General features: G+C 33.0%; 2 protein-coding genes across 2 annotated transcripts; one reads left to right on the forward strand and one right to left on the reverse strand.

Moving 5' to 3' along the window:
• The first annotated feature begins 2649 nt into the window (after window positions 1–2649).
• On the forward strand, window positions 2650–4943 carry LOC125850410 (uncharacterized). Its single transcript, XM_049530265.1, has 2 exons — window positions 2650–4012; window positions 4252–4943. Exons 1-2 carry the CDS (start codon window positions 2650–2652, stop codon window positions 4941–4943), a joined length of 2055 nt encoding a protein of 684 aa, XP_049386222.1.
• Window positions 4944–13946: 9003 nt separating this feature from the next.
• Window positions 13947–16514, reverse strand: LOC125850411 (uncharacterized; the record flags this gene model as incomplete). Its single annotated transcript, XM_049530266.1, has 6 exons — window positions 13947–14386; window positions 14731–15055; window positions 15719–15790; window positions 15881–15917; window positions 16007–16065; window positions 16153–16514. Coding segments are annotated over 6 exons (1290 nt in total), but the record flags the coding sequence as incomplete, so codon positions are not given.
• Between the last annotated feature and the right edge of the window lie 233 nt (window positions 16515–16747).

Below are 16747 nucleotides of genomic sequence, written 5' to 3' on the forward strand. Positions count from 1 at the left end.
CTATGGAGTAGATCTATGGCGATTAACCTCAAGGCAAAGAGCAANATTTTTTGCTTCTAATTAACGTTACATAATTGCAGCTTTATGTTTGATATTTGCTCTTGTTTACCGTGTTTTGTAGAGGACATTATGCTATATTGGTGAGCTTATGTCATTTCCTCAATTAATGTCTCTCTTGTGGTGATGCCACACATAGAATGTTACGACTATTATTTGTTTTCAACCATCCGTTACTAACATCATTTGTAGCTATCTTTTACTCAGAATAAGAGTCCAGATTGTAGATTCTAAAGATTTAAAAGTGCAGATTTTTTTTTAGCTTAAAAAGGGGGCAGATTTTGAGAGCCTTGAGGGGTAACAATTTGAACATTAAAATGCACATTTTGAGTGCAATAAAACAAATCTTTCATAAAACTTTGTAAGTGTTGGGATTTAGTACGTAGAAGTGTTTATATTTTAGAGTAATAATACAACTTTTTGAGAACTTTAAAACGGGTAGATTAGTTGATAGAACACAACTTTCAAATGGAATACAATTATTATTTTCTTTAAAAACAAAATGGCCTAAAATTTGGTCCCCATCCTTTAAGTTAGTTTATTTTTTTTTTTTTATTTTTGAAAAAACCTTTTACCCAATAAATTATATCCATTTTTAAGCCTCTGGCTCGTTAAAAAATAATAATTAAATCTTAACTAATTTTCTCTAAGATTATAGTAGACATTGTTTCATTCTCGAGATTGTTTATAGTTATCATTTTATAAAATCTTATACATTAACGCTTTCTTTTAAAGCTAGTTTATATTATGTTAATATTTCCTCTTAAACCCCTTTTTATAAGTTCTTTTTTAATTAGGCTAATTCTGGTCGATTAACGATTTTTAAACAAACCCTTTTTAAAATAAAAGAGCTTTCAATCTCTCTCCCTTAGGATAATTAGGATCTCTTACCTAGAATTATATAAGTTTTAGTAGACCATTAATAGGAGTTAGCCTTAACATTATTTAGTCCAATATTTAGATGCCCTAATTCTTCATCTTTGAAATAATTAGGCGATTTTTAGACCCTTCAAGACTAAAGGTGTAGGAGTGATCAGTTGGGGTGGGTAACCAATAGTTAGGCCCATTTTATTTTATTTTTTACATCAACCCATTTCAAAAAATATATATATTTACCATTATCACTTTTTTTAAAATCGAATATTACTAAAACATTTTAATTTCTTAACATCTTATTTCAAGATTTTAGATATGCTAACAGGTTCGAAATACAAGATACATACATATATATGCCATACGCAAAAAGGTACAAATCCTATATTTTTCAATTTTCTCTATACGTAACTCATTATTTTGTTACACTTCATATTATTTTTTCTCATATCTACTATCTCTTTTACTAATATTATTTATTTATTTTATAATTTATAAATCTCTACACTTAAATATACATATTACTTTACTACATATAATTTATCGTCAATTTGTCTATACATGTAAATAAGTAATAAGTGTTCATATGTTTTAAACAACTTACATGTATATACTACACTATATAATAAACATATTTAAGATCACAAACTTTTACATAATATTTTAACATTTAATATCATTATTATTTATTTCATTAAACTTCATTTTTCACACATACCACTCTATATATTTAAACCCGATTATAATCTTATTTTATTTTTACGTTTTAATTCTATAAATAAATAAAACAACAAATAAGACACATCTATTTATTTTTACGTTTTAATTTTACATCCTTTAAACTCAACATTTATACATTTAGGTTAAGTCCAAATAAGACACATCTATTTTTTTGACATATAAATTTACATTTATTTATTTATTTTATAATATGATAAAAATACTACCATTAAATCTATTTTATAAGATATATATGTCGTACCTCGTATTCTACCATTTTTCTTAAACTAGCTAATTAACTTATCATTGATTTTTAAAGCAAATAAATAAACAAGTTTTCCTAATTATATTTTCCTAAATTGAGTTTAAGGACTATCTTCGGATAGGCTCTGAGGGATGCTTAACACCTTCCCCTCGAGTAACTAAAATCCTTACTCAAAATCTCACTGATTTCGCAAATCAAAACAGAGTTTACATTTACATATTTAAAAATGGTTTTCCTAATATTTTCTTTAAAATTTAGGTGGCGACTCTAAAACAAACAAAAACAATTTTTTTCAAAAATCAGAGTGTCAGCTGTATTATGTTGCAAATTGTTTCGGCTGGTTCGAAATAGGGGTGCGACAGTATTCTGACCACAGTTCAACTCACTGGAGCAGAGAACTACTCACTATGGAGTAGATCTATGGCGATTAACCTCAAGGCAAAGAGCAAATTGGGATTTGTCCTTGGAACTTGTAAGAGATGTGATTATAATTTAGAACTTGCAGAGCAATGGGAGAAGTGCAATGCCTTTGTGCTTGCATGGATAATGAACACAGTTTCGAAAGAGCTCTTGAGTGGAATCGTCTATGCATCAGATGTTGCAATGGTGTGGGCAGATCTGAAGGAGAGATTTGATAAAATTAATGGATCGAGAATCTATCAACTCCACAGAGAAATTTGCACAATTCATCAGGCAATTCAATTGTCTCAGCTTATTTTACCAAACTACGATTAATGTGGGATGAATTTGATGCAATTGTACCCCCACCTTCCTGCGTCTGTGAGAAATCCAAAAGTTATGTGGATCACATGCAGTATTTGCGATTGTTTGCCTTTTTAATGGGTTTGAATGAGACGTATGGACATGCACGTTGTCAGATATTAATGATGATCCATTTGCCAAGTGTTAGTAAGGCATATGCCATGATAATGGCAGATGAGAGTCAGAGAGTCACTTCGAGCATGCGTACTGGTGGAGATATGATTAAAGTTACATCTCTATATGCAGGTAGAGGGAATTATTCTAGAAATAATCGTTTTGAAGGAGATAAAAATGATTCATCAGTGAATACTGGGAGAGATAATTACAATACCAAAAAGAAAGTGAACTGGAACCTATTATGTGAGCATTGTAAGATATATGGTCATACTAAGAAAAACTGTTTCACACTAGTTGGTTATCTTGAGGACTGGAAGTTTAAAAAGGGTGGACAAGGTGCAGAACCCAACTACAATCAATCTAGAGGAATGAATTCAGCAAAAGGAAAATGTATTGCTAACAATGTGCAGGTTGAAAAATGTGATGATGAGTCCAGAAGTGATGTTTTTGGAGGAGTAAACACAGGATCAAAACATGAACAAGGTGCCTATGATTTCCATTCCATTCACACTAATTTGCAGGCTTTTGCTGCTAGGCCTGACTACACTCCCAGTCAGTATAAAAAAATCATGAAACTGTTGAATGAAGAAGAGGATGCTGGAGCTGTAGATATGGCAAACATGACAGGTATTTTTGATGACATAGTCCCATGTTCAGTGTCTAATAGAACAGGAGACTATGTAGCTGTCATGAGTACAAATAATGATACACATAAAAGAGGAAACAAATGGATAGTTGATTCAGGGGCAACATGTCATATGACATCCAATCTAGGTAATTTGGATCATGTTAATACATCTGATAAAATTCTTGGTAGGAGAGCATACTTACCTAATGGTCAGACCACCTTAATTACTCATTCATGCAGTTGTAGAGTGTTAGAAAATGTATTGGTAGTGCCTGATTTTAAACATGACTTGCTATCAGTATCTCAGCTAAATAAGCAATTGAAATATTATGTATGTTTCTTTCCTGAGTTTTGTGTTTTTCAGGACCTCTCCAATGGAGAGGTGAAGGGGATTGGTAAGGAAGTTGATGGTTTATACTACTTTTCAAATCATTTCTCCCATGATGGACCAGATAATGTTGGTGACAAAGTAATGATGACAAAGACTGGAGGTACAAATGGCATGGTTTGGCACAACAGGCTGGGTTATCCCTTTGTTAAAGTCCTTAAACAGTTATCTTTAGTAGAAAAGGAATCTGATGTTAGAATGTGTAATAATTGTCCTGTATGTCCACTAACAAAGCAAACTACGCTTCCATTTCCAATCAGTATATCTCAGACTAGCAATGTGTTTGATCTAATTCATCTTGATGTATGGGACCTTACAGATTTGCTACACATAATGGTTTTCGATATTTTCTTACTATTGTAGATGATAAATCCAGGATGACCTGATTATTCTTACTGAAATTGAAAAGTGATGTTTTTGTGGTGTTGAAATCTTTTCTAGCATTGGTCAGTAATCAGTTTAAAAGGCAAGTAAGTAGGATAAGATCCGACAATGGAACTGAGTTCTTCAGTAAAGAATGCAGTGTCCTTCTATCTTCTTTGGGGATTATCCATGAAAGCAGTTGTCCACACACTCCACAACAAAATGGAGTAGTGGAAAGGAAATATAGACACATACTTGAAGTGGCTAGAGCATTAAGGTTTCAAGGGTCTATCACTATCAGGTTTTGGGGAGAGTCTGTTACAACAGCTGTGTATTTGATCAATATGATGCTTACTGAGGTTTTGCAGGAACAGTCACCTTATCAGGTCTTTCATAGTACAATGCCTAAACTTGATCATTTAAGGACAATGGGTTGCCTAGGCTATGCCACTACACTTGTTAAGGAGGATAAGTTTTCTCCTAGGGCTAATGATTGTGTCATGATATGCTATGCATCTACTCAGAAGGGGTACTTGTTATACAACTTGAGTCTCAAGAAGTTTATAGCAAGTAGAGATGTGATCTTCAAGGAGCATGTGTTTCCTTTTAGTAAGTTACACGACAAGCACATGCCACCTTTTGTCAGACAAGTGTTTATTGATGATGAATTGTTACCTGCAGTTACTGAGGTACATGATCTTAATCCTGTTGTTTCTGATGATGGTCATCAACAACCTGATCATGATACAACAATAGAAGAAGTGGAATGATATGTTCCCCTGATGGTTCAGGCTATAGATTCAGGTGTTCCACATGTTGTGCCATATAGGACTTCTGGCAGAAGTTCTCATCCACCTGCTTGGATGAGAGATTATGTTACTAATGCAACTGATTCTGTTGCACACCCTCATTCATTAGCCAATTACATGACATACAGTAATTTGTCTCCTTCTTATCAAGCTTTCTTAAGTGAAATATCTGCTGAAATAGAACCAAGAACCTATGAGGAAGCTGTTAAAGATCTCAGGTGGGTGGAGGCCATGAAACAAGAGATCACTGCACTGCAAGATAATGGTACATGGAGTGTTGTGAAGTTGCCAGCAGGAAAGAGTGTTGTAGGATGTAAATGGGCATTTAAAATTAAGTACAAAGCAAATGGAGAAGTTGATAGGTTCAAGGCTAGACTTGTAGCCAAAGGTTATAGCCAAATTGAAGGGATTGATTATCGAGAGACATTTTCACCAGTGGCGAAGATGGTAACTGTGAGGACTATTATTGCTATTGCAGCTGCTGAAAACTGGGTGATATACCATATGGATGTGTTCAATGCATTTTTACATGGAGATTTGATGGAAGAAATATACATGGAACTGCCTAAAGGTTTTTTTAGTAAGGGGGAGAAACAGGCCTGCAGACTCATCAAGTCATTGTATGATCACAAACAAGCTTCCAGACAGTGGAATGCAAAGCTCACTGATGCATTGACTAAAAGCAGGATACATACAAAGTCAACTAGATTATTCTTTATTTACAAAAGGGAAAGGTTCAGCATTGGTGATTGTGCTTGTATATGTGGATGATTTGTTAATCACAGGAAATGACTACAGTTTGATACAGGAAACTAAAAGGGTGTTGCACTACCATTTCAAGATTAAGGATTTAGGTGAATTGAAGTATTTTTTGGGCATTGAGTTTTGCAGATCAGCCCAGGGTATTGTCATGAACCAGAGAAAATATGCATTGGAATTGATTTCGAGTGATGGTCTAACAGGAGCAAGAGTTTCAACCACTCCATTAGAGTGTAATGTTAATCTTACAAATGTTGACTTCACTCAAGATGATAATGATGAGTTGTTTGCTGATATAGGAAGGTATCAAAGGATAATTGGAAAGTTATTGTATTTGACTAACACTAGACCAGACATAGCATTCTCAGTGCAATGTTTAAGTCAGTTTTAGCAGAAGCCAGAGGTGTCTCATTGGAATGCAGCTTTGAGGGTGGTTAGATACATTAAAGCAGCACCAAGTTTGGGACTACTCATGAGTTCTGAGAAGCAACCACAGTTAGTTGGTTTTTGTGATGCAGATTGGGCATCCTGCTCAAATACAAGAAGATCCATCACTGGCAACCTATTGAAGTATGGAAACTCACTCATTTCCTGGAAATCTAAGAAGCAACATACAGTCTCTCGAAGCCCTGCAGAGGTAGAATCTAGAAGTCTTGCTACACTTACAGCTGAGGTAGTTTGGGTACACAATTTGTTCAAGGAATTGGGGTTCACTATAGATAATCATGTTACCATTTACTGTGACAGCAAGGCTGCAATACAAATTCAGCCAATCCAGTTTTCCAGAAAGAACAAAGCACATTGAAATTGATTGTCACTTTATCCGGGAAAGAATTCAACAAGGATTGATCAAGACTTGCTACATCAACACTAAAGATCAACAAGCTGATATATTGACTAAGGCCTTGGGGAGGTCACAGCATGATCTTTTATTGTCCAAGCTTGGTGTCTTCAATCTCTTCAATACATCCAGGTTGAGGGGGAGTATTAAAGTTGGTGACTAGTTAAGTAGTTAATTAATTATAGTTAATTCATTAATGATCAGTTAGTTACATAGTTAGTTAGTTACAGATTAGTTTGTTAGTAATGCCAACAACCTGTATATATATGTGTTTTATACCATTCATTGTAATTCACTTCTTCATGTATGAAATACTAGAAGCTTATTCCTCTTCTCTCTTTGATTGCAATACAATGTTACTCCGAATCTCCAAAAATATTGCCACAACCATGTCGGTTCGTCCCGAAATACACTTCTTTATGAGGATCAGACATGGAGCAAGCAAGACATTTTTGAAGAGTATGAGCAACATAAACTAAAACAACAGTAGAAGAGGAAATGTTTCATAGCAGGGTGTGACTAAGGGGGAAGAGAAACATTAGTGCTTACCGTTGAGGAATTTTCCATAAGACACTTGATCAGCCGGGCATGGCAGATCTTCCAATTGGGAGTCATATGGATAGCAGAGATGTGGCATAACGGGTCCTAACTGGTTATAGTAATTTGAATTGAGATGATTAGATGGATTGGATTGTGAGATGACGGGGAGTATTGAGAAAAAAATGACAGTCTAATTGTTCAACCACTGAACAGAGAAGCTTACATGTGAATTGTGTGTTGATGGCCAAGGATAGAGAGGCCTGCAAGAAATATTATTTCAGTCTCAAAATTAATGTTTAAGCCATGAAAGTTTGAGATTAAAAGTAGAGCTCGGTGTAGTAAATACGTACAAAGACCCAGAATGGATATGAGAAGCATAACAACAGCAACAGTGATCAAAGCTGACCGCCTGCAAAGTGACATTTGCACATTAATATCAGACGTTGAAGCAAAAACAAACACTGAAGAGTAATAGCAAATTAAATTCGAGGCATAGACAGCATTGAAGACCCTTCGTATCTTTCCTGAGTTTTCATTTGTTTTCTCCTTGAGGTTATCTGCTGCAGAAGTTAGGTCTCCATTTAGGCGATCAATATCATCTTTTACGTCTGAAGGGAGGAAAATCTGGGCCACATTTACAGTTTTTGCGAGTAACAGGTATATTGTGTTACATTTCTCAATGTCTATTCAGCGTAATCTGACTGGTTTACAACATATTTTAGAGTGTCCAATGCTTCACCGTGAAAATCATCTTGTCCAACAGAAAGAAGAATGCAACCGATACTGCCAGTTAAATAAGAAACATGAATCAGTACTTTTTCTAACGAGCAAGATTTATACTCATGTAGCCTCCCAATGGCACCTAACACTAGAAGAGGAATCACTTATAATCAATGAACCAATTAATTGCACCTCAATCTTAAACTAGTCGAGGTCAGTTGTGTCAATCCATAAACACTATATCCAAAAAATCACTAGAAGAGGAACAAGTTCTTAGACACAACTATGCAGATTTTGCACCAAAACATATGCAAATTCATCCTTTGTTAAATGAAAAAAATGTACTCGCAACTTAAATGTTTAAGTTCTACACTTTGCTTTTTAAGTAACCGATCTAACTTCACAATCATCGTCTTCTTACCCTTTCCCAACCATGTTCCCTTCTCCTGCTAGGAATAAAATTAGCTAGTACATGAATGTTATAATAGTAGTACTAGGCCATCTTTCACCAGAAATTTTCATCACTCAGCACAGAGAACTTTTCAAGTGAACTAATCAATACCTGATCTTCTGCAGTTTCTATCTCACAATTTTCCAGGTCAAAATCAGTTAGTCGTGAAGGTCAGTAACAGTTATAGCTTTGGGCTTAAAGTCGTGGCAGGGTCAATATCAATAAAGCTCAATTGCGTTTTTCTTTTCACCCGAAATTCAGATTTACACCGAAAAGTTCCACATTGGAGAGTAAAGCGTCCCTAAAAAGGCAACTTTTTACCAAAGGGACTCGAACCCGAGACCTCTTGGTTAAGAATGAAAGAATACTTATCACTTTATCATAACCCTTGTTGGTAAAGTTCAATTACGTTAATATAACAAAAAAAAGTTTTAACACCACTATTTATACAATGAATAAAGTTCAGTAACGATACGTGAATTAGCCGTTATTTTTTAATTTAACAAGAACAGTAAAAGTTTCCAACCCTTTGGGGGCTGTTTGCATATACTATCCACAACGCGAGGCTTAATTAAGTTTGTTTTCAAGATAGTAATAAAGCAACACTTATTTTATAGACTATAGTAGATAACTAGAGGGGCATGACTCGGGTCCAATATTTTATATTTTAACAAATAGTAACAAAAATCAAAATTTTCATTATCTTAAAAAATTCTCCCTACAATATGGAGTAAAAAGGTTAAAATAGATCAATTTAGAGTCTTGCAAAAAGAAAACTAAATGCCAAGTTAGGGAATAAAATTTGAAAAATTAGTTCGTTGGTTGAAATTCCTTCTCAATTATCAAATACTATCACATAATTAAAATAAATACAAAATACTTTGTATGTATAATGAATCTCTACGCAGATTTGAGTGGTAAAAAAACTAAATAGATCTTCAAATTTAACAATTATGCATGTTGAACAGATTCAAATAAATATATTTCAAGTCTTCCACTTCAAATTGACCTTCGTCACATAGATTCTCATAATCCATCGCAAATACTTTGGATATTGTCTATATTGAATGATCTTATTAGTTATTTGAGCCCATAATCAAATTTATCCATTAGGTAATTTAATACTTATAAGTGAAGATTGCCTAATCATTCTCAACCATCAACAATTATTATATATGAACATAGATCAAAATTATTTAATCTAAGAATGATGTGCAGTAATTTAGATACTACAAATATAACAAAAGAAGGCTAAATCATATAAAAGTTGAATTTAGAAGTGAAGTATTTGTAAATAAATAAATTTCGTACCTAACTCAACCTCACACATATAACATTATGTTTTGCATCCCAATACTAAAATTATAAAAAAAAATCGAAGAACAACAATTCAATACATATACAACATCATATAAGTCACTAACCATTATAAGTACACAAAACATAATAGTGTGGTTTTAGCCCAAAGGTTTCTTTCAAATGTTTATTTCTTAAGTTTTCAAAAAGTTTAGAAAGGGATTAAATAATTATACTATTGTTTTTCTATAGGTGAAGGATTGTCTGCTTATTTTTTTTCACATCATATATTATGATTTTAATAAGCCAAAAGTATGTGAAGTTATTTTTTTTATATTTGTCCACTATTGACTTTACACACTTCTTAACAAATTATAAATAGAAGGCTAATTTTACTATAACACCCTTTGAATATAATAAATACAATATCTTAAAAAATATAGTAAAGAAATGACTAAAATTAATGACAGGGTGACTCAATGCCTTTAAAAATGAGGCATCCGTAAGACCCACCACACACAAATTTGAGGGCCCTATTTTCTTTTTATTAATATTAGAATTATTATGTCTTTTTTAATTAAAAAAAAAATATATTGTGTCTTTCATTTTATTTGTCTTTTTTAGATTGTTTCCAAACATTAAAAAATGTTTCTTTCTTTTTTATCAATTTTTAAATTTAACTTCCACATGACATGTTTAAGATCACAAGTTTAGAAATATTTTGGTATAAGTATATCTTTAGTTTAAGACCATAAAAATATAGCTTTTTCAATAAAATGAAAGAAATAATTTTGTATCTCAAAAAAAAAAAAAAGTAAATAAACTATTGATATTTTTTTATGTTTATTGTCTAGTAATAAATTTGCTTTAAAAAAAAAAGTAAATAAACGAAAAGTTGATTGGTGAGGATTATTCAGTTGGTGAAAATCATTTATTGACGGTTAAATTGCAGTAGAGTGAATTAACTAATTTTCCCAACGCCAAACAAACCGTGCCTTATTTGTTCAGTGTAACACCTATATAAAGGGAGGGAGGCAAAACAAATGTTTGTTCATTTTAATTCAACAAAACAAAGAGAAACAAAGGTTGGAGAGCATGAGGAGAAAGAACTTAAATAATGCGGAGAAAGAACCTAAATAATGCGGAGAAGAGGGTTAATCGCAAGAATGAAGACCCACATCCAAATGAAAATCTTATGCCAAGTGAGTCAACCATGAAACGTTAACAGTGTGCGCTTCTTGTGTTTGCTATTCGCTATGATGATAGCTATAATTCTCTTCGATCTGTATATCTCAAGCATTTTCCCATCATCCGTCGTCTGATTGTTGTTGTTTTTATTTCGTTTTTCTTCTTCTTTTTCTCTACTTTCCGGAAGCCACCTGAATCGAAATTTACAGTTTTTGAATTTGAATAATAATGTGAGGCCCTGTTTCCTTTGGATGGCTATTTTAGCTCCTTCTTTTTCCATCCTATAACATGATTGTTACTGTTTCTATTTCGTTTTTCTTCGTCTTTTTCTCTACTTACCGACGACCATCGGAATCGAAATTTACAGTTTTTGAATTTGAATAATCATTAAACTTTTACATCAATAATTAATTACAAGCAAATAACTTAAATAAACATTAACTAGTAATTGATGTATATAACATAAATTCAAAATTCAAACTAGGACAAACAACATCAAAATAAGAAAAAAAAAATAGAGAAACGCATTACCAAAAAGCCACATATGCAATACTTAAAATAAGTAAACTTCATTAAAAATCACAAAATTGAGTTACAAAATTCATTAGTGGCCTCTAAAGTGTCAAAATGACACAACAGATCCTACACAAATTGTTTAAACTGAACATTATCCAATACAGATATCTAAGTAATACTTCGTACAAATTTTAAGAGACCACTAATGAGTTAGCTCGAATTTAATCTTCCTTTGATTCACCATCATTATTGTTGTTATAATAATGATAGTGAACATGCTCCACATCAACCACAGCAGTAATAGTGACTACAATAGCTATGGCAACAATACCAAATGAAATTAGACTACAGCAAAACATTATGTTATTATTATTTATTTATTTTTGCTTCAATATAAAGTGGAAAAAATAATGTATTATTTGTTTTTTGCTCTATATATTATTTGTTGTTGTGTAAATTGTACTAACCCTAATGGCCCTTATATAAAGCAGAAAAACTTAATGCTTTAATGTCTACTTTTAAGTTAATGTTTTTTTTTTTAATTTTTCTTGAATCAAGAACAACTTTTTGAATTCTTCCTCTAAAGTAGGGGTGTATAAAATCGAACCGAAAACCGAATCAAACCGCAAATTGAGTCAAACCGAAAATAAAACTCAACTAGTGGTTTGGTTTGACTTGGTTTGGTATTGGAAAAAAAAACCCGACTATATTTGGGTTGGTTTGGTTTTAACTAAAAAAACCAACCCGAGACCAAACCCACCCGACATTATATATGTAGTTTTAAAATTTTATTTTATACATAAAAATATTTACTTTGATATAATTTTAAAATATTTCTTATACTATTTCATAGTTTTTTATCTTTTAATATATTATTTCAAGATTAAAACTTAGAATTCAGAATGGTCCAATAAAGATTATAGTTCATAGATGTTGATAATTATAATAAAACTTAAAATTTAATACTAATGCAAAAAGAAAATCAATTCAACACTAAAAATGACAATAATATTGAATATTTGTTCTTTAATTTTACATTGGTTTAGACAATTGAAATATATAATCTAATTTTAATTTTCCTTAAATATTTAGTAATGTAACTAAGTACTTATTAAACTTATTTTAGCATGATTTAGTACTTTTAAATTATGATCATTTTCATTATGACTTTGCAATATTTATTTTATATGATGATTTTATTATTATTTTTTATTGAATATTTTAGTGTCATCAGTACTCATCTCATATTTTGTGTTATTTTCTTAAGAAACACCTTAGATAATTATATTTTGACTGGACTAAAGAAATATTTGGAGCACAAGTTAATTATATGTTTGTATGCAAACTTTACCGAAAAAATCCGAGGTTTATTAGTTTGGTTTGATTTATAAATTTAAAAATTCGACACAATGGTTTGGTTTGGTATTTGAAAAACCCGAACCAACCCGAGGTTGAAAAACCCAAATAAATCTGAATTTTATTAGTTTGGTTTGGTTTATAAATTTAAAATTTTTACACAAATGGTTTGGTTTGATATTTGAAAAACCCGAACCAACCCAGTCATGTACACCTCTACTCTAAAGTCTCATTGATGTGTGAAATTGCATGTATGACATTTAATGATCTTTTCGTTTTCCAAAAAAGACTACTTACAGAAATTTTGACTAATATTTTAAAATGTATTTTTTTCGCAGGTGTATTAGTAGTAATGTGGAAAAGAGTTGTAACTTGTAATCTCCAATAACTATACATCATAGTAATTAGTAGATTAGAAATGAGTTAATTAATCATGAAGTAACACACTTTATCTTTAATTATATAGCTCTCGAGCTTCAGATATGGAATTGTCTTTTGTCTGTATTAGAAAGCGCTTTTATTCTCAAATGTGAGACACATCAATATAAATTTAAATTTAATCAAATTCTAATAAATATATCGAACAAGTGGAAAAACGAAAAGGGAAAAAAAAACAAGGTGTACCAATAAAAAGGGGCAGAATGGCCTAATTGGTTTTTAAACTTGTGCATTGAATTTAAAGCCTACCTATTAGTTTAGTGACTTTACGATTTATAAAAACATAAAAATAATAATAATAATAATAATAAAGTTCAATTACTTTTTTCTTTTTGGCGTCCGATATTCATATTAGAATCCGTTTAAATTCAAATTTACGTCAGAAAGTCTCAGAGTAAAACAGTCCCACATTGGAGACTAAAACACTCCCTAACAAAGGCGATTACCAAAGGACCTAGAACCCGAAACCTCTCGGTTAAGGATTAAAGAGTACTTATCACTTTACCATAACCCTTGAATGTAAAGTTCAATTACGTTAATTTAACAAAAGAAAAAAAGTTTTAACACCACTATTTACACAATGAATAAAGTTCAGTAACTATACGTGAAATTAGCCGTTATTTTTTCATTTAACAAGAACAGTAAAAGTTTCCAACTTTTGACATGAAATATACCAAAACTTAACACTTTGAATTAAACACTATTCTATACACATATACTACTCGACATAGGTAATAAAATGGCTACCAATCAATCCCCTTGCTCAAAAAAATGGTGCTTTGCCCCATATATTGAACAAAAAGGCCTTATAAAGAGATCAAAATAAATCTCTTGTTTCTATACTGAAATTCTATAGTAATATATCTACACTCCAATTTTTGGAGTTGTGCCTCTTGATGACAAATCAATGTTGCTATTGCTGCAGCTAACATTCTTACCATTGCAGCTGCTTTTTATACGCGAAGAGAGCTTCGCAAACACTTCCTCCCTTTGGGGGCGGTTTGCATATACTATCCACAACGCAAGGCTTAGCATGACTCCAACTGAGATGACGGCTAGCCCTGCATTAACGACTCGGAGATGGTGTTCCAATGGAGGGCAGTGATTGGCCGTGATGTTCTTGAATGTATCGCGGACAAAATTGCAGTTCTGGAGATTAAGCAGTGGTGGTGCATAATGTTCAAGAGCATAGCTTATGTTGACCGTTGCCACTAGCTGTTCGTACATGTCGGGTGTCAGCCTACCGATGCTAGTACACATTCCGGCCTCAGATATACTGCAAGTATAATTCTGCCAAACCTGGAAACAAATTGCAACAACAGTTAAATTGGATTGCAAAGTATTGAATGCCGAAAATTCTGAACAAGATATTTAGAACACGCGGATTCACTTTTATTGACAAACAACTCGAATATCTTTAGCATATAGAACCAGTAGTCAACTTTCAACTATTAACCTATGTTACTCCAACTCTCCAAAAATGTTGTCGGATCCTCCAGAAATATACTACTTTATGAGGATCAGACATGCAGCAAGCAAGATAATTTTGAAGAGTCTGAGCAACATAAACTAAAACAACGGTAGAAGAGGAAATGTTTCATAGCAGGGCGTGACTGAGGAGGAAGAGAAACATTAATACTTACCGTTGAAGAATTTGCCATAGACACTTGATCAGCCGGGCATGGCAGATCTTGCAATTGGGAGTCATATGGATAGCAGAGACGTGGCATAACGGGTCCTGACTGGTTATAGTAATTTGAATTGAGATGATTAGATGGATTGGAATTTGCATATGTGTCTATATATCCGTTGACAATATTTACGAGATCAACAGTGACTTGTTTGCTCTTGAATAGAGTTTGGTTTGTAGTTCTCGGGTCAACACATGGAAGGATGTTGCTAAGAGCACTTTCAGCATGAGGATTGTCCACCCACTCTCCCATTGCCATGCAAGTGTCTGAAATTGCACTGGAACCAAAAAGAAAAAAAGGAACATGTCAATCAGTGACTCCTTCAAATATTGGAACTATTCTTATTAACCCTTTTACATTCTTATCGAAACCTAAAATGAAACAGATAAGACTAATTGAGAAAGCTAAGCATGTCGGAAGTTACTCCCCATGCAGCGGGAATACTGCATAAATGTATGGTCAACTGAATTAATAGAGCACTTCTCTTTTAAAAATGTGTTTTGTCAGAGATAGCTTATGAACATCTCGACTATTTCACAGGGACAGCAGAGTGACAGAGTACACTGCCCATCAAATCGTAGCACATGTAAAGGAATCACTAAGCACCTTTTCATCTCACTTCATTGACGATAGGCCACACCTTTGGGTATTGCATAAAGAAAGCATCTTGCGACCCCAGGAACAAAGAAAAGAGTAGAAAACTAAAGCATGGCAAATACAAGCTTCTGTAATAAAAAGCGTTTGGTCATGATTTTTTTCTTATTCTTTCTGGAGTTGAACTCTGGAAAACACATTTGGCAATAAAATTTTGGAATTCAACTTCAAGTTGAATTCCGGAATTCTCAGGAATTTAAAAGAACACCAAAAGACTGTTTTCACTCCAAATTACTCACAAAAACTTGATGACAGATTTATCACAAAGAACACATTTGTTTCTTACTTGTTAATGATGACAAAAACTCCATAGAGAACGAATGTAAATGCCACCAGCAACCATCCGCTAATGATAAATCTGCATCAGGGCATTGATTGTGAGATGACAGGGAGTATTGAGAAAAAAATGAGAGTCTTAATTGTTCAACCACTGAATAGAGAAGCTTACATGTGAATTGTGTGTTGATGGCCAAGGATAGAGAGGCCTGCAAGAAATGTGATTTCAGTCTCAAAATTAATGTTTAAGCCGTAAAAGTTTGAGACTATTAATAGAGCTTGGTGTAGTAATACGTACAAAGACCCAGAATGGATATGAGAAGCATAACGACAGCAACAGTGATCAAAGCTGACCGCCTGCAAAGTGACATTTGCACATTAATATCAGACGTTGAAGCAAAAACAAACACTGAAGAGTAATAGCAAATTAAATTCGAGGCATACACAGCATTGAAGACCTTTCGTATCTTTCCTGAGTTTTCATTTGTTTTCTCCTTGAGGTTATCTGCTGCAGAAGTTAGGTCTCCATTTAGGCGATCAATATCATCTTTTACGTCTGAAGGGAGGAAAATCTGCGCCACATTTACAGTTTTTGCGAGTAACAGGTATTGTGTTACATTTCTCAATGTCTGTTCAGTGTAATCTGACTGGTTTACAACATATTTTAGAGTGTCCAATGCTTCACCGTGAAAATCATCTTGTCCAACAGAAAGAAGAATGCAACCGATACTGTCAGTTAAATAAGAAACATGAATCAGTACTTTTTCTAACGAGCAAGATTTATGTCCTTCGCTAATCCAAGGCAAAAAGAAGAATCACTTTAATCTAAAACTTCCAAATAGTTACAAGTCCTGTGTAAGGCAAGTGCATAGAGCCACACATTGATCATCTAGCAGAGGATATATCCTAAGTTTATGATCAAAACATAGTGCAAGATGTTTACGATTTAAAGTTGATAACATTGCAAGATCAGAAAAGTTTATTTTTGTACAAAAGAGAATTAACCAATCAAGAAATTGGATGCATTCCTTCCATTTAA

Source organism: Solanum stenotomum, unplaced genomic scaffold, assembly GCF_019186545.1.
Source record: "Solanum stenotomum isolate F172 unplaced genomic scaffold, ASM1918654v1 scaffold16821, whole genome shotgun sequence".
Classification (NCBI taxonomy): Eukaryota; Viridiplantae; Streptophyta; class Magnoliopsida; order Solanales; family Solanaceae; genus Solanum; species Solanum stenotomum.

Excerpts from the sequence above, each read along its gene's own strand:
- LOC125850410 (XM_049530265.1), top strand. The coding sequence starts at position 2,650 with ATGTGGGATGAATTTGATGCAATTGTACCCCCACCTTCCTGCGTCTGT. Across the intron at positions 4,013-4,251 it reads GGAATCTGATGTTAGAATGT|CATTGGTCAGTAATCAGTTT; the intron begins GTAATAATTGTC and ends AATCTTTTCTAG.